The sequence below is a fragment of the Tachypleus tridentatus genome, chromosome 1 (assembly GCF_004210375.1).
Source record: "Tachypleus tridentatus isolate NWPU-2018 chromosome 1, ASM421037v1, whole genome shotgun sequence".
Taxonomy (NCBI): domain Eukaryota; kingdom Metazoa; phylum Arthropoda; class Merostomata; order Xiphosura; family Limulidae; genus Tachypleus; species Tachypleus tridentatus.
The window spans coordinates 13,231,620-13,250,577 of record NC_134825.1 but is presented as its reverse complement, the minus strand read 5'-3'; the positions used below and the strand labels follow the sequence as shown (position 1 = coordinate 13,250,577).

The 18,958-nt window shown below is 31.2% G+C and overlaps 1 protein-coding gene and 1 pseudogene across 1 annotated transcript; one reads left to right on the top strand and one right to left on the bottom strand.

Annotated features, from left to right (window-relative positions):
* The first annotated feature begins 715 nt into the window (after positions 1–715).
* On the top strand, positions 716–1,375 carry LOC143225181 (C-reactive protein 1.1 pseudogene; annotated as a pseudogene).
* A 13,511-nt stretch (positions 1,376–14,886) lies between these two features.
* On the bottom strand, positions 14,887–16,404 carry LOC143241760 (crustacean hyperglycemic hormone 6-like). The gene is made up of 3 exons (XM_076485016.1): positions 16,362–16,404; positions 15,879–16,090; positions 14,887–15,093 (listed from the first exon to the last, which is right to left on the bottom strand). Exons 1-3 carry the CDS (start codon positions 16,362–16,364, stop codon positions 14,979–14,981), a joined length of 330 nt encoding a protein of 109 aa, XP_076341131.1. The 5' UTR covers positions 16,365–16,404; the 3' UTR covers positions 14,887–14,978.
* Between the last annotated feature and the right edge of the window lie 2,554 nt (positions 16,405–18,958).

The window sequence follows — 18,958 nt, the reverse complement described above, 5'->3', positions numbered from 1 at the left end:
ATGTTGGTTGAAGTTTCATGTTCATTATTAAACACAAAGCTACCGATGCTAGGTTTCTAACAGTATAATTTCACAAATTTAACGCTGTAACACCGGGACGATGATAACTGACTACCACTTCAGTTTTCATCTGTTCCTTTGGTTTAGAAGGGTTTTATCTTGTGGGGCAGATTTGTTAAACTCATTTGTTCTTGTTATGATGTTAGTATGACTTGCCTTCCTATTTTTAGTTTTATTCAATTTATATTTGTATGTTACTTGAAGCTCATCGGGCAATATGTATGTTATGTTTCCTTCCGTTTTTGGGTCTAGCATCAAAGGTGGATAAAGTACTCTACTCTTAACCAAAAACACTATTCAATCACGTATAAAATATATTGAAAGTTCCGCTTCATCAATACAACATTCAATAATTCAAGATTCATCACTGAAGATAAATGCCTGTCTTGTCAGTTTTATTGCGTTATTTTTTTTCCTTTTGAATTACTACACTAGATAAGAATTCAAAAGAATCATATTGCTGCTCTATACTCTAAAAACAGTAATAAAAGTTTTTTTGATGGATAAAAACAGAACAGCAATGAATTTAGAAGTCTGTGTTTGGTTGTTTTCTTATTCATTTATCATTTTATTATAGAAATCGTGCAACTATTCAGTCCTATAACTCGTTGAGTTTGTCGTATGCTTTGGAAGAAGGAGAAACTAGCAGTAATTTATTCCTTCTTCAGCCAGTTATTTCCCTCGTTTGGTGATGGATGGTACTTTAACAAGTCCTCAGGAATTAGCCTTCTTTTCTTGGTTCAAAGTTCATCGTTTAGATAGAAGACTCCATGTATTTTCATATGCCCTAGATGCAACGAATAATGAGAATCTAACTAATCAGGAAACAAGGAATATTATAAGTTTAATTATCAGTGGTAAAACACAGATAAATATTGAGTGTCCCTCTGACTTAGAGGTTGGAAAATGGCATCACGTTCGCTACGTGTAGTCTTCCTGGGAAAGAAGCTCATCTCTGATGATCAATGGTTATCGTTGCTATGGCAATATACTGAGGTAACTAAGGGTAAAACAGTTCAAGAAGGAGATACAGTTGTTTTTGGAGAAGATCAGGGTACAGTTGTTGGTGAATTTGATGGTTCTCAAAATATGGAAGAAGAGCTGAGTGAACTGAATATGTGGAATTCAGCACGAGGCAGAAAGCAAACATTACACCCAAGTAAATGTGCTGATGAGAGATATCTGTACAAAAACATAATTCAGGGTGAAGAGACATTTTATGTTTAATGACGGGGTTGCTGTTTTCATAATGAAATTTGTGCTTAGACATTATGTAACAATACGTTTATATTTGTGTAGAACCACAAGTTTGTAAGAACTATATGTTATATGCAAAACTTTTTTAAAGTTAAGCTTACCATAACTTTGTTACTCGCTTGCACTTTTTCATCGTAATCTTCAATGTTCTGATTATGTATGTTTTATGGTGTGTGTTTTAACATTGCAAATTGTATATGCCTTTATAGACGAGCCATTAAAACGTTTTACTACAAGAGCAAGACTTAGCTCATATTTGGCCTATTTCATAGTTGTTTAGATAAACCTTCACTATAGAGAGTTGCAGTGACCATGTTGAGTTTTCTAACAGTACCATCACCTGTATTTTTGATTTAGTATTTGACCTCCATGTAATTGTCAAGTTCTAAATATAAAACTATTTTATTGACTCGGATGTTTCGTACGTGAATGTTAAAACCAATCTCTTTACCAAAAAAATAAATAAATTTATCTTTTATAAATCAATATACCCAATAAGAAGTGTCAAAATTTACTAATGTCTTAGTTTCAACTTCAGAAAACCTTAACAATCTATCGAGAACTTTCGACATATTTTAACCAAATTTTATATAAAAGTGTGTAATAAAAGAATAGAGAAAGTAATATACATTAATAAATTTGTTTGTAATCAGTAACACTCAGTGAAGGTTTAATGTTTTAATGTTTTGATATTGAGTGTAACTGAACTGTGATATATCGGTTTTCGTAACTTACATATATACAGATGCCTATATAGCAAACCACTATTAAGGTAGCATTTCATGGTGTGAAATTTTCACACACAAAAAATACAGAAACATATACGCAGAAGTTTCTCTATAATAAGGTACACAGTCACGTAATGGGCTATCTGTGGTCTGTCCATCACGGGTATACAAACCTGATTTCTAGCGTTGTAAGTCTGCAGACATGCCGCTGTAACACTGATGAGCAACTTCAAAATAAATTATATATGAAGATTACCTTTGTATGGAAAGAATAAAAAATGCATAACAATTTTATCAGACGGTAACTTCTTCTAGTTGACTCATGACTACCTTAATATTCTGATCATTTATAATTAAAAGTAGATTCCATTTCTATGCATTGATAGCTGAAAAGAAACTTGACACATTTTATTATACTGATCTTTTTTTTAAATCAGAATATTTTTCAATTAACACACATTCACACAAGTATCATTTCTTTATTATGAATTACCAGAAGATGGTGTATTCTGCAGCTACGACCTCTGGATGGTGAAATATTTATTGTTTAGAGGGGTGCATGCAGTAAATGACAGAATTACTAAATCTGACAGTCAAATACTACAAACTTCTATCAGTTTTACATTGTTTTTCAAATAAAGCTTCTTCATAAATTTAAAACACATCCTTTCATACGACAGTCATAAACTGTGGTCACAATTATTATTTGATGTTTTTGTTCATCGGAATCCGGTCCATGTTTTGAACCAGGTAGGGTGAGGTTGAGTGTTAACCTGTTCCTTCTTGGAATTATTATTTTGTTTGCACTGTTAATGAATCATAGGGAATTACCTTTGTTAAGTTGTTGCATGGTGTGTTATATTTTGTCTGATGTCCAAAGTTTTAATTAATATATCCTCTCTGTGCCATGCCCAATTCCTAAATAATAACAACTCGGATATTTTTCTTAGCTTCACTTACGGATAATCTAAACGTTTCTTACTTATATTTTAAACTGTGAAGCTGTTTTCTTATTAAGGAAGTTTTTTCGTTTTTTTTAACTTCACGCAAAGCTACACGAATGCTATCTGAGTTAGCCGTCGCTAATTTAGCAATGTAAGACGAGGTGTAAGGCAGCTAGTCATCACCACCCACCGCCAACTTTTGGGCTACTATTTTACCAACGAATAGTGTGGTTGACCGTCACATTATAACACTCTTACAGCTGAAAGGGCGAGGATATTTGGTGCAACGGTGATTCGAACCCCGACCCTCAGATTAATCCAACTGGCCCTACCTGGCCTATTGAGGTAGTAAAATCTATATTTGCAAATACTAAGAATCAACCCACCAATAACATGCCTATAAGAAGCTTTTTCATTCCCCTCGAAAGTAAAAACGGTATCTAATGTCAATCATATTATGCAATCACAGCTGAAAGGGTGGAATATGTTCAGCAGCATTACGGTTCAAATCTAAGGTTTGCTCCTGTGAGGCCAGGCCCGCCGTTCGAACTCTAAGACTTATTTTAGCTCAAGTATAAGGATAAAACACCGCATGCCTTGCATACCTTTTTAAAATGTAGAAACACGTATAATCTTAGAACCAGAAGAAGAAACAATAAATTATTATGTATTGCATGGTTATAAGTTTAAAGATGTTTATACAGAGCTAAATATTTCAAGAACTGTATTTATAAAATTACAAAAACATTATATCTAAAAATAAATTATTTGAAATTAAATATATAGAATTAAAGAAGTGATATTTATGTGTTTAAAATAAATATGTATAAAGACTAAAAATCATGATTTCTCCAAATAATGTAAAATATAAACGTGTTCAACAGTTGCAAAATAAACGCTTTGTGTTTTTTTACTACTTTGTCTTTAAATGTTAATTTGCATTGAATTATTGTCAAAACGGTTTTTATATTTTCTCTCTATAAAGTCTTTGATAACTTTTGGAGGTAATAGATAGGCTTCCATATGAGTGACGATTTTGATAATAATTATTTGTTTATATTAAAAGTATTTTTCAGGGAAGTAATACATGGGAAAAGTTTTCGGACTCTGCTCTTTAATTAAGGGCAACTGAGGCCTGGCATGACCCGTTGGTCAGAGCATTTGATTCGTACTTCGATGGTTAAACATGCTCACCCTATTAGCTGTTGGAGACGTTACAAAGTAACTGTCAGTTCATTATTCATTGAGAAAAGAGTAGCACAAGGGTTAGAGGTGGGTTATGATGACCATCTGTTTTCGCTCTAGTCTTACACTCCTTAATTAGAGATACCTTGAACACATAGCCTTTATTATTTTTGTGCGAAAGTAAAAACAAACAGACACAATACATTGAAGCAAAATTATATAAGACACAGAATTTAAAATCTTATTACGTGTTACTGATATAAATTATGATGTTGTTTATGTAATAAAAGAATTAGTATGCACTAGTGTACATGCAGATTCTGAAGACTTCTTTAGAATAGTTTACTTGCACATGCTGAATGTTTCAATAGAATATTGCACTTAAACATTCTGAAGATTTCAATAGAATATTATACTTGCAGATCCGAAAGGTTTCTCTGCTGGTAAGATTATTGAAGTTCTCCTGTATAAAATTTTGTTGCATTACATAGTTTATACAGACGCGTTTTATAAGTTTGAAGTAATAGCTCTGAACAGAATGCTTGGGTGGAAAAAATTTGCAAATGTTTCAAATCTGCAGTCGCTCAAATTTGAACATAGATACCTTCATTGGTAACTGGATCTAGAAGTAATTACATACAACTTCTAGCTTACTTTCTTTAAGTTTGTTCTAGTATATCAGTTTATCACGTACTGGAAATTCATCAGAATTTTCCACTTTCTTTAATCATAGTGAACCTACTATAAAAAATAGTAACTGTGGTTTCACAATAGCCTATAGAGAGAATTATGGTACAATATACTATTATTATAGTCTTAAAATAACACACTGTAATGGCAGTGGTACTACCACGCAGATCTGTGTGATAAGTGAGAGTACAAACACATTAACGAAATTTTACGATAAAAAAATTTTTGCAAATACAGGTGAAGCCTTGTTTCCGTAAATTATATATTTTTACAACTGGACGTATTTTGAATCTGCATACTACATGAAGCGGATGTGAAATTGATATGAAAAATTAAGTTATTTTATTATTAAGAATTAAAACATTTATGTATAAGTTACTTTGCTATTCACATTAACATTAACTGGGAGACGATAATATTAACCATAGTATATTTCACAAACTTAATGCCACCCATTGACTCAGCGGTACGGCTGCGGACTTACAACACTAAAAATCGAGGTTCGATGCCCGTGCTGGGCAGAGCATAGATAGTCCATTGTGTAGCTTTGGGCTAATTCAAACAAATAATCATGAAGGGAAATATCTCGTAAACGTTGATATCGAATTAAAATTCTTTATTTACTTGCGATACTAAACATACGTTTTATTGAATTTCATCACAATCTAAATAAAATAATATTTCCATAATCTGCAACAAACAACCAATATGCTCAGAAAGAAATTCAGAATTAAAAACGACAGAAATATACAACTCAGAAACATCACCAGTGTCATCTGTCGGTCAACTTTACAAGTACAACTTGAAACTTTATTATAAATAATCAGTGATGACGAGAAACCCACTTGTTGAGAAATTTATATGCAAAAACGGCTCGTTTGGGCTGAGAAAACACTTTACATAGAAGAGCGAACAACGTTTCGACCTTCTTCGGTCATCGTCATGTTCACAAAGAAAGAGGTAACTGACCGGAAGCTGACCACATGTTTGAAAGGGGTTGTGTAACTGTGTGTCGAAATGTAGAGGGCGGTATTAGATGTTTGAATATATAATTTTATTTATTATATTAATATAGGTATAAAGGCGTTCCTTTATATTGGTTTATTTTGGGTTTAAGTTGTTGTATAAGTAAGGCTTCTTTAATTTTACGTTTGTTTATGTTTGTTTCTTTATTTAGTATTTGAGTGTTTTTTATGGTTATGTTGTGTTTATTTGACTTGCAGTGTTCGAAAACGTGTGAAGGTGACTTTTATGTTCTTTGAATCTGGTTTCCATTTTCTACTTGTTTCTCAATATAGAAGTCGTGGCAGTTATCACATTGTATTTTATAAATAATGTTGGTGTGGTGTTTGTCAGTGTAGTTTTACATAGTATAGACCTCAGTTTTGTGCCGGGTTTTGAATAAATTTGGTATTAATTGGAATGTCATATTTTGTTACTAATTTTTGCCAAATGTTGGTTATTTGTTTGCTGATGTCGGGAATATATGGTATACAGCAGTATATGGTTTCATGGTTTTTTGATTCGTGAGCTGTATTTACTTTAGTTGGTTGATTTTTCTTTCTGTCTAGGTGTGTGCGTGTAATGTTTTCTACGGTTTGTGGAGGAAACTTATTGATGTTGGTGAAGTATTGTTTTATTTTGTCTAATTCATCTTTAATTTTATCTGGTGAGCATAGTTTTATGGCTGTGTTTATTTGGTTTCTTAGTATGTTGAGTTTTTGTTTTGTTTCATGTGCTGAGTCCCAAGGAATGTATAGTCCAGTATGGGTGATTTTTCGGTGGATTTCTGTTTGAAATTGTGTATCAGTTCTTGTAATTTTGAGGTTAAGAAAAGATATTTGATTGTTTTCTTCCTGTTCACATGTGAAGTTGATGTTGGGATGTATAGAGTTAATGTGATTGAAAAAATTAAGTATGTGTTCTGTAGATTTGAATCCCGCAACCGTGTCATTTACATATCTATACCAGTATAGTGGTGGATGTAATGCTGTGTTAATTGCTTGTGTTTCAACTTGTGTCATAAAAATATTGGCTAGAACTGGGGATTCAAATGGCCACTTCCTCGGACTTCTTTCCTTCTAGTGAATAATTAAAAGCTGCTACTTGGAATCTCATAACGATAGAGATTGTCTCAATAACGGAAAAAAAATATCTCTCAATCCCTGATTATGTCAAATCATCTCACCAGGAAGACCTTCCACAAATCTGTCAATGATGATGTCGTCATAATCTTCAGAGACCATCACAGGTTAGCTTTAACATGCAGATGGTGCAATACTTATACACAAGCTACCAATCTATCTGTGAGTCTTGCATTCAGCTTTTATACTCGACTCAGTTTATTATTCTATTCTCCACTGAGGTGAACATTCAGGACAACTAAATTATATCTCCTTAACTTTCTCGTAGTCGTTACTTGTGATCGAGTGAGTCCAGTGTTGGGTGCTGAATTGTCTCGCCAGAAGTCCAGTTGTTCCATACTGCAGTCCAAAATATAAAAGACGGGTTATTTGTATCCTATTTTAAAGGTATTCAAAGGTGTAATAAAACTGTCTCTAAATCGACCCTTCAATCATTATGTGGTTATAAGATTCTTGCTTTTGTTGGTTCCGTATGATCGGAATTTTTTAGGTATTTCGTGTTTTTCAGCTTTGTAAATTTGGAAATAGAGATGGAACTGTGTTTCTCATGACAGCATTGATCTTGGAACATATCTCTCTCTCAAAGTGTTGTCGCTTATTCAGATGATACAGCGGTATAGCATGTGTTATGACTTATCCGCTATCCATGGCCTCATACAGAAGTATAAACATTTGTTGTAACTAGCCTAGTACACTTGAAGGCTCACACGTAGTAGCTGTCAGCATATGTTATAGAAAGTACGGAGAGAGACCAGCACATTTACAGCTACATACCTTTAGATCACTTGAGTCGTTCAGATAGACAGAGAGAACCTGTATTAAATATTTAAAGATATTTTCTGAAGATTTGTGTAAAATGAAATTCGTTTTTCATGTTACCAACAAATTAAAACTCTAACAACTAGATATTATAAATATGTTTAGTTTAAAGTATAATACAGTTATAATAGGATGATTAAATGTACATATATCTTTTATATATTTGAAAGACTGAAACAGATTATGGTGAGATGAAGCAGAGGACTATCAAATGATTGTAAAAAAGAGTCACAATAACTATTTCATAATCTGTTAAAACATAATCTGGAAATATTAACCCTTTCAGACGAAAAAAAACGCAAAAACGTAAAACAAGCCTCCCGTTTATTATTTTAAGAAGTACAATAACAAGCATCCTAAAACTCAGTAAAATGATAATTTAAAGTTAAAAGTTAAATAAATGTCGATATTTGAATATATTATGATGTTTCCTAACATGATTGATAAACACGGTTTTCTTTCTTGAAACAAATATACTTTAATATACAAACCATAACACAATTTACAAGAACGATTACAACAAAACGATGATCTATGTAGAAAAGACTGACAAACTTACAAACAATATCAGTCGTTTATCTAGTCTGGATTTCGTTGATATCTCAAGGAGAGTTCACGATGAGCGAGTAAAGTCTGATCAAAACGTTCTGAGTCTTATTCTATTACAGTTGCCAGAACAGAGGCAGTGGACTTCTATGAGGTGTGTACAAAATACAAATAGAGATCTACCTCACAAATAAGCCATTTCTCTGGGTCTTATACCCGTGTTACAAGAAACATGTTCATAAACCGACTTATATCTTGCCCATGTTGTAACAAAATGGACAGAAAAGAAGAGCAACGTGTTTACATCACGTTTTGTGTGAAAAATGGTAAAAAAGGAACAGATACTCTCAAAATGTTAAGAAATGTCTTTGGTGATGACTGCTTAAGTAAGGCTTACGTTTATCAGTAGATAAAATGCTTCCAAGACGGTCGGTAATCAGCCAAAGATGACCCACGTTCTGGGCAACCGTCGATATCGTCGACTGATGAATCTGTCACAAAGGTGAAAGTAACAATCTGAAGTGATCGACGAATTTATAATGAACTGAACATTTCATTTGGTTCGTTTCCAGTGATTTTAACTGAAAAACTCTGCATGCGTCGAGTGTCTGCAAAATTTGTTTCAAAGCTTTTGACGAATGACCAAATGTTTCACCGTCGACAAGTGTGCAAGGATCTAAAAATAAGGTTATAAATTGATCCTAACTTTATCAACATCATTATTACTAGTCCTTAGTTAAGGATACACAGTTATGACCCTGAAACGAAAATTCAGTTATTTCAGTGGATGTCTTCATCATCATGACATCCGAAAAAGGCACGACAGTCTCCATGAATTTTGAAGACAATGTTCACGTGTTTTCTTTTATGTTCTTTAAGAGTTCGTACCACATGGCTAGGCAGTTAACTAGGTATTTTATGAAGTGGTCTTTTATTCGCTTCAGGGAGAAAGTCAGAGGAAACCATCACGAGCTGTGGGAGTATGGTCACTTGTTTTTTAATCATGATAACTGTTCTTCAAAAACTGCTGTGACTGTTCAAGGATTTTTGGCAGAAAAAAAACTTTCTATGATACCTTTCGTATTCTCCAGATCTTGCCAAGTGCGATTTTTTTTTTTCTAGAAATAAAAATTAAGTTGAAAGGAAAGAGATTTGATGACCACCCATGATAATGTTACATCTTCACAGTTTTTCAAATCATATATTTAATATAATTTCTTCATTGACTTGTCTATATGGCTGAATAGTTAATCTTCACAGTTTTTACACATATAAAACTCTTTGATTATATATATATATATATCTTTTGTTATTGATTATTATTTTAATGTTTATTAATAATAATATTTCGTTGAATCTAGTGTTTCATCCATAGCCACTAGAGGTAAATATCAACTTTAATGACACATTATGACACAAAATACGAAAATCTCATTCTTCTTTCCACATTTTCTACTTTAGATCCACCCAAATAGGGATTTAGGTAAAAGCTATCACAGAAATGTACGAAGACAGGTACGGTGTTTTATATCTGTATGCCACTCCCTTGATTCTGAGGCCTGCCACGATCTGATGGTTTAGGCACTTGAATCATAATATAACAGTTGCGAGTTCGAATCCCCGACATGCTCACAATTTCAGCCATGTAGGCGTTATACTGTACAATCAATTCCACTATTCGTTTGTAAAAGAGTAGCCGAAGAGTTAGTGGTTGTTAGTGACGACTAGTCTTACTCTGCTAAATTGGAAACGGCTAGCGCAAATAGCCCTCCTGTTTCTTTACGCGAAATCAAAAGAAGGAAAGCCTTTCATTTTGATGTTCATTTACCTAATTGTAAGTTCTAAATTAACTAAATTATTTTTCTTAGTAGCAGTGAAGAACATTTAAACCAAACCATTAAAATATATCCCATAAGTGTGGTGTGTTGTTTCAGATTACTGTCTACCAACATAAATATTATTTTTAGTGGGGTTCTTCTTAGTATTCTATGTTTTTACTAGAAGAAGATGCAGAAGAACAAAATTTTAACACTTCTTTCACTACTTTTATCTATTAATGTAAAACAGTCATTTTTTATCATTCTCTTGGGCCTTCTGAATTGGCCAATAAGAAGTTAATTTGATGAGATAGGTATAAAACCGTAGGATATCTAACTGTCTTCTCATTCAGCATCTTCCACTCACCAAGGTACAGAGTTTGTTAAGTAGAAACCTGTATGGTAAGCTTATTTCTCACTCTCGTTGGTTGTTATGATAATTTAGTAAGCGTGTTATTTTACAAAATTATAATTATTCAGAATTTATTAGAAACCAGTTCACAAAGAACCTCACGATGACCGAAGAAGGTCGAAACGTTCTTCGCTCTTCTCTGTAAAATATTTTCTCAACCCAAACGAGCCGTTTTTGCATATAAATTTATAGTGGATACAGACCTCAACTTGCAGTCTGTTGGTTGTGATTTGAAATTGCCCTAAACTAACATCCTCGTCCTACATCATTTTCCAAAGGGCTAGCCACCGATGATAAAATATCTATCCTTACAAAATTATTGGCCAACCCCTAATTAGTTAGGACTAAAATCGTAATAGATAAAAATGGGTTGAAAATGGATGAAATCAATGTGTGTTTGTGTAACCCGTAAAGGTAAAAATAATGTGAAGATTGACGAACAATACTATTAAATTCTACACTAATCATTTGTGCTTATTGTTATAATATTGTATTGGAGCATGAAACAGAACTATATCAACAGATACCAGTAAAGTTAGTTTTGTGGAGATAATGTAAGACAATTTTCCATTCTTCTCATAAATAATACATTTCTATTATTTTTTCGGAGATTCTATACTTCTTTCGTGAAATATTAAAATAAAATTGAGAAAATGTTTCATATATAATAATAATAAAGAAAATATTTGAGAAATGTACCCCATTCTTATACTGTTATAATAAATATTTTTATTATTTATTGATGTTCTACAGAAGAGAAAAGAATAGAATATAAGTGTTGATTATATTCAATCTTTTTATTCAGATCGAACTGCTTCAAGAACGACAATGTTCACCGACTGCATCAAGGTTCTACTTCTTGAGTCTGACAAGTACAGCGCTAACTCCATCTGGAAAGGACGGTTATTTTGCTATAAATCTATTCTTTCACAATTTACAATTTTCATTTTCCGCTGTTCTCTTTAATGATATATGTTATTATTTATTTGAGGATTCCACAATAATATCGTGAAAATGTTCACATATAATTACTCTTAAAAATATATTTGAAAAATGTACACTATTCTTATTCTCTTACAAAAAATATTTTTTGTTATTTATTTACGTTTTACAGAAGCGAAAAGAATAGGATATAATAGCTAGATATTCTTGATATTTTTATTCAGATCGAACTGCTTTAAGAACGACATGTTCACCGACTGCATCAAGGTTCCACTTCTGGAGTCTGAGGAACAACAACTAAATAGCTTGGTGAGAGAATTATTTGGAAAAAGGAACTAGTATCTTCTCCTGAAATGGAATACATTATAAGATAACTTGTAACTTGATCCAAGCTTCTGTTGAATTCATAAAATAAATGAAATATAAATGAAGATACACTTCCAACAAATGTTGGCCGTGTTTTATATAATAAAATCATATGATTTTTATGTTATAAAGTTACAACTTATATTATTATGAAAATAAAGTATCAAAAACAAATATTTTTGTATTATACTGTCTTATAAAAACGTTAACAATTTCACAGAACATAGAAACACAGATATAAAAGAACATTTAAACAACTTTAGATTGTCATCAACGAGGAATAAAAGATAAAGTGAAATAAGTTCAAGTTTATGAGAACAGATTTTTAGAAAATAAAAAATACTAAAGTTGCTGATTATCATATTTTTAGTTCCTTCTTTATCTAAACGTTTTAGATCTATTTTCTCCATTGTGCTAATTTAAATGACGCTGTTGTCATATATTCTTTCCAAGAATGTTTAGCTCTGTTGAAAGAATAATAATAAGGACATTTTAGAAATTTAAAGTGTTCAGACGGTCATTATTTAGTAACAACAGTGTTATTCTTTCTATTTATCTTGCACATAGCAACTACATTACCTGTAATAAACATCAGGTTAATATATAACAAACAACACTAGTATATTAACGGTGGGTTTTGTTTATGTTGTTCTATTCATTCAACTAACAAATATGTGAAAGTTTAAAGTGCATAACAAATGATATTTAATTTAGAGATTAAAAGTTGTTTCTAAATTTTACGCATGATAGGAAATGTTCAAATACGTTTCCATGAATCTATTAAATTTCATCTGCACTCCACTTCTTAAGGATTAAACATATAATGCCACGTTTACAAATAGATTTTATTAAATTGTTATGATACATTTAATACCAGGTTGGTAATATAATAAATAAAAATATTTATCAGTTTCAAATTCACTGTTTGATTCATCTTTAGAAATGAATTAGTTTTTCTCAGGTGACTCCTGGTTCTTAACTTGTTACATCTAGTTTTCTTAAAATTTACCCTTTACTTTTGTACAAGGAATAGGATGAAAGATGACAAAAAATATAATATTATTGTCGACATTCTTACTTTGTAGACAGGTTTTCATCTAAATATAACTAATAAGGAAGATAAACATCCTATGTTCATAAATAACTTACAGAAGAAAAAATTATCTAAAGATATTTTATTCGATTCTAATAGTTCCAAAACTTGTACAGAAAAATAAAGATATAAATTCACGGTGTGAAAAACAAGTACAACAAGCATTCAAAAATAAAATTGTTCTTTATTGCTGCTGATCCACTTTTAAAGCTGACCTGCTTGAAGAAATAATTCTGTTTTATACATAAAAATAAGAAATAAACAACATTTATGACAGAAGTTGTCTCAAGTACGTATTAAAGTAGGATGTGAATATAATAATAACCACAAAATCACAGCTTCAAGTCGGTAAAACATCAAACAGGAGTAATTTTTTTCCATATTTTTACATTTCTATCAGGCCCTGTGAGTTAAGTAATAGATGAATGATTTGATGACAGAAAAGTATAAAACCCCAACGATATCTAACTATTTTAATATTCTGGTTCACAATCCAGCAATATTCTATAATCAAATTTTAGTGAGTCAATTTTTAATATTTTGGCAGAATTGCACGTTACAGGTTTAAAGAAACCCAAAGTATATTATGCTCTCATTCTAGAGCTCTAAACTTTATATAAATGTTATTTCGTTTATTTGCATATGATAATGACAGTGTATTTATCACCATTTTTGATATTTTCATATTTGAAAGGTAATTCATTTCAAAGGAATAGGTTGCTAAATTTATGTATGCAATTTACAGGAGTAAATTTTTGAAGCCTCGGGGCTAAACGTATTTCTCTGTTTCGTTGTATTTGTGGTGTTATAAGGTTATATTCTGACGTGTTAAAGTTATTTAACTTCTACACTAATATTAAATGTTTTTGATAGGGTATCGTTATAAAAACATTTAATATTGTCAGTTTTATCGGTTAAAAAAGTTCTATATCCATGTGTTTATAGTTTCATTAATATTTTCCTATTTTAATTTATATTTTATGGCATTATATCAGTCCCTATCAAATCCTTTTTAACATCTAAAAATACATCTAATGTGGCTTGATTATTATTAAATTATTTACATAGTTAATACAGTGTAACATTGATTGATGTTATTTTTTCCATAAGATTACAAAGATAACGTAACAAACTAATGGAGCTAAAATTTCCTGGATTTAATCTGTTTATTTGTTTTATAGATATTACAGTGATTATTGCTTTTTTCCACGTGGCTAGATAGTAGCTAGTTAATAATGACAGATTAACGTTTGTTACGTGTATATTGTTTTTTTATATACTGTTTTTGTAACAGGAAAGAAACACAACAAAATGTAACTTAACAAACGAATCTCGGTAGGATTGGAAGGAGTGTAAAGCATTGAAATGAAGTTATATAAGCTGATCAAGAAATATCAGTCAATATTCAGACAGATGGAGAGGAAATATGGTGACGACGTATGTTGAAACGCATATGAAACGATAAGTTCATAAATTTTTGTGTTAGAGTTAAAGTTAGAGATATATGTATATAATTCACTCATAGTATCCACAAAATACGACATCAAAAGAAAAAATAAATAATTTATTTGATATTGTGTAACCTGTAAAAATATATATACAAAGTACTTCTGAATGTTTTTTAACTTCTAAAATATCTGTGCTCATAAATTTGAACTTTATCTTTTTATTCCTTGTTGATGATAATCTAAAGTTGTTTATTTTTTTAAAATCTGTGTTTCTATGTTCTGTGAATTTATTAATATTTTTCAATATATTACATTGCAAAAAATTTCAATTTTTTGGTACTTTGCTTTCATCGCATGATAGGTGGTAATCTCACAATATAAAGAGAAATTGACTGTAATTTACTTTTATAAAACATAGCCAACAATCCTTAGAAATATATCTTTAAATATGCTGCCTTTATTTCATGAATTGAACAGAAGATTGGATCAAGTTATCAAGCTAACATATTCCATTTCAGCAGAAGATATTACTTCCTTTTTCCAAATAATTCTCCCACCATACTATTTAATTGTTGTTCGTCAGACTCAAGAAGTAGAACCTTGATACAGTCGGTGAACATTTCGTTCTTGAAGCAGTTCGATCTGAACAAATAGATTTAAGATATTTAACACTTATATCTTTACTCTTTTCTCTTCTGAGAAACATAAATTAATAACAAAATTAATTATAGTAACAGAATAGGGTATATTTCTAACATATCTTCTTTAGTATAATTATATACGAAACATTTTTTTTATTTTATTTTAATCTTTCAAGAATCAAGTACAGAATCTTCAAGGAAATAACAGAAATGTGTTATTTATGAGAACCACAGAAAATTGTAAAATGTGAAACAATAGATTTATATCAACGTAACTTTACCGCCCTTTACCGGTGGAGCCTAAGGCTATGGTTCTATTTGAAATTGGAGGTGTAGAGGTTTCTGGAACCTGACATCATCTTGATAAAACTATCTTTACTTACTTAATGATATATTTTGATATAGTTTTATTATATGTGTCTATGTAATATTAGAAAATCAAGAACACAAGATTAGTATAAAATTTAAGAGCAAATACTGATCAATTTTCACATTATTTTTATCATTACAACTCACACACGTACACGGATTTCATCTATTTCCACCCAGTTTTTATCTCTTTATACTTTAGTCCTAAATAATTTGGTGTTGACCAATATATTTGTAAGGATAGATATTTTATACCTCGGTGGCTAGCCCATTGGAAAACAATATAGGACGAATATGTTAGGTAAGGGCAATTCCAAATCACAACCCACAGAGTGAAAGTCGAGGGCTGTATCCACTGCCTTTTTGAGACTCTGTCTAGCTATTAAAGTTCTATAATAACCAGTTCTTAAAAATTACCTGCAGGATTTGTGAATGAGTGGAACCTGGTAAACATTATAACATTCTTCACAGATTCGATTCAACCGAGCAAGCTTGGTACTGTCGTAAGTTCCCATACATCCTTGGTCAGTAAAACCACGTTTTTCACTTAACTGGGAAGAACATGAAGTTGTTAGAAGGAACGTTAATAAGATAGCAGATGGAAGTGATAAAAACATGGTCATTGGCATCTGCAAAGAAACGAAATAATGTTTTGTTGAGTTTGAAAGCCTAAAACCTAAGCGTGAGTTATGTTATTGTTTATTAAACTGTTATTAGTGATTCTGCAAAAAAAAAAAATAAGCGTTAAGGTTACTGTAACGAGAATATAGAATATCAGTAGATATGTCACCAAAGAGTTTATATCAAATTGGTTTCTAATAAATTCTGAATAATTATAATGTAAAATAACACGCTTATAATACCATCATATCAACCCACGAGAGTGAGAAATAGGCTTACCATACAGATTTCTAGTTAAAGAACACTGTGATGTTGGTGAGTGGAAGATTCTGAATGAGAAGACAGATATCCTAAGCTTTTATACGTATCTGTCATCGGATTAACCTGTTATTGCTCAATTCAAAAGACCCAAGAGAATTATAAAGAAATGGAAGAAAATGTCACCCGAGAAGAAAGTTTCTCTTCTCTGGTCTCTAAATGTCATTATTAATTCATTCACGTCCTAGTTCAATACCATACTTCCCACTAATTCCCATATGTTTGAAATACCATAATTACATTTCTCGTATCGTTGTGTGAAGAATTGAAGTACTTCTTACTTGGAAACTGCTGTAAGAGTGGCTAAGTAGCAATAAAGAAAGACAACCTTAATATGTAGAACTGTTTTACCAGAAAATTTTTATTTGAGAGTTTCTTATAGTTGTTTGTCACGATTTGAGTGTAAATCTCTATTTTCTTCTATCCCATTTTTAGAAACGAATAGCATCGAACAAGAACTACCTCTGGGAGTCTCTGTGTATTATTTATTTACCTCTTATTATAAAGAGTTTGATATTATATTATTACCGGAGAATCACGAAGCTTATTCAATAGTAACATGTGTATTTCTTCTATTTTTACAATTGATTATAGCTAAATACCATTAGATTCTAATTACATGAAGATGTACAGTTCTTTTATGACTTACAGAATATTAAATTGATTTTTCTCATTACTTTTGTTTAGTCGCCGAATTTATCTATAAGGTGATGATATCAAGAATAATGTTTAGATTTTCGTTATTTCTGTTACAGTTACTAGTACTACAGTAGACATTAGAATTAAAAACAATATTTCCCATTTTAAGCTAAAAAGCAGCCATTTAGTCGTATTAAACTTGAATCCAATAATATATTTAAAAGTTTATTTTATAAAGTATGTTATTTATGTTTTATTTATTGTATGATATCCACTTAAGAGCATCACTTTTTATGTAATCAGCATTTCATCCGTTTTAAATTCTGAAATGGCGTTAATATTAATTAAAAAAAACAACCCAAACATTGTTAGATTGTTTTTCGCACAAAGCTACTCGAGGGCTATCTGTGCTATCCGTTTCTAATTTATCAGTGTAAGACTAGAGGGAAGGCAACCAGTCATCACCACCCACCGCCAACTCTTGGGCTACTCTTTTACTAACGAATAGTGAGATTGACCGTAACATTATAATGCCCCTACGGCTAAAAGGGCGGGGATATTTGGAGCCACCGGGGAGTCGAACCCGCGACCCTCAGTTTACGAGTTGCCCGCCTTAAGACGCCTGGCCATGCCGGGCCAACATTGTTAGAACGAACATACAATAGTAGCTTTATGATTGTTTTAAATTAATAGAAATAATTTCTGGAAGAATTGTTACAAATTTTGTTCTTCTTCTCCATTTGTTCCAGTTAAAACATAAAATTATTAGAAGGACCACACTAAAAATAATATTTACGTTTGTCGACAGTAATCTGAAATAGCACACCACACTTATGGGGATGCATTTTAATAATTTCGTTTAACTTTGTGTATTTTAAATAATTTTTAGGTTAATTACTTTTAACTGCTAATAAAAAAATGATTAGTTTATAGCTTACAATTTGGTGAATGAATATCAGAATTAAGGGTTTGTTTGTTTGTTTAAATTTAGTGTAAAGCTACACCACAGATATCTGAGCTAGTCTAAGAAAAGATATATATTTGGTCAAAACGTTTTATATGTATAAAAACTGTCAATATGGAATATTCAGACATATATATACACGGAAATTAATAAAATATATTAAATATGTGAACTGAAAAACTGATACGATGTAAACTGAAACTAAATAATTTAAATATTTATGCTTTTGCAGCAAATCTACATCGGTTAATCTGCTGTCTGATGAGAATAAAAACCTGATTTTGGCGGTGTAATTTCGTAGACTAACCGCTGTCCCAGTAGTGTTAATATTTTAAACGACCTAATAAACATGATTGTTATTAAATATCAAAATCGAATGAATGAAATAATTTGAATACAACGTAAAGATACTTATCGTAATTATTTAAGTTCTGTTTGATTTTAATAAAACAATATTTTGTCAGTTGTATTTGAGAATGAAAGAACGTTTTGTGTGTTTTTTGTTATGCACAAACTACACAAAGAACTATCTGTGTTCTGCCAACCTCGGGTATGGAGATCCGGTTTTTAGAAGTATAAGTCCTCAGATGTACCACTGTTCCTTCGGGGGAAGAGAAAATCTCATCTTTATTGAACATAGTTCCAATATAAATACTTGAGAAAATCAGTTTCTAATTAATCTAAATTAGATTGTATCATATACATCAGACAGATTTGATATAATTTTTACTGACGTCACTAAAAGTATACGATTTACAGTATTTCTTTTTACGATAAAGAGTTCTTTAAACCCAGTACGACAGGAGACATGTAACAAAGAAAATGTTTAAGAAAATAAAACTTAAGTTTGTTGAATTACTTCTAAAATTTGTTCAGGTATTTCATTGTTATAAATTTACAAATCTGTTTATTTATTTATTTATAGCTCTAATTACTTTTTATAATTGACTTTGGA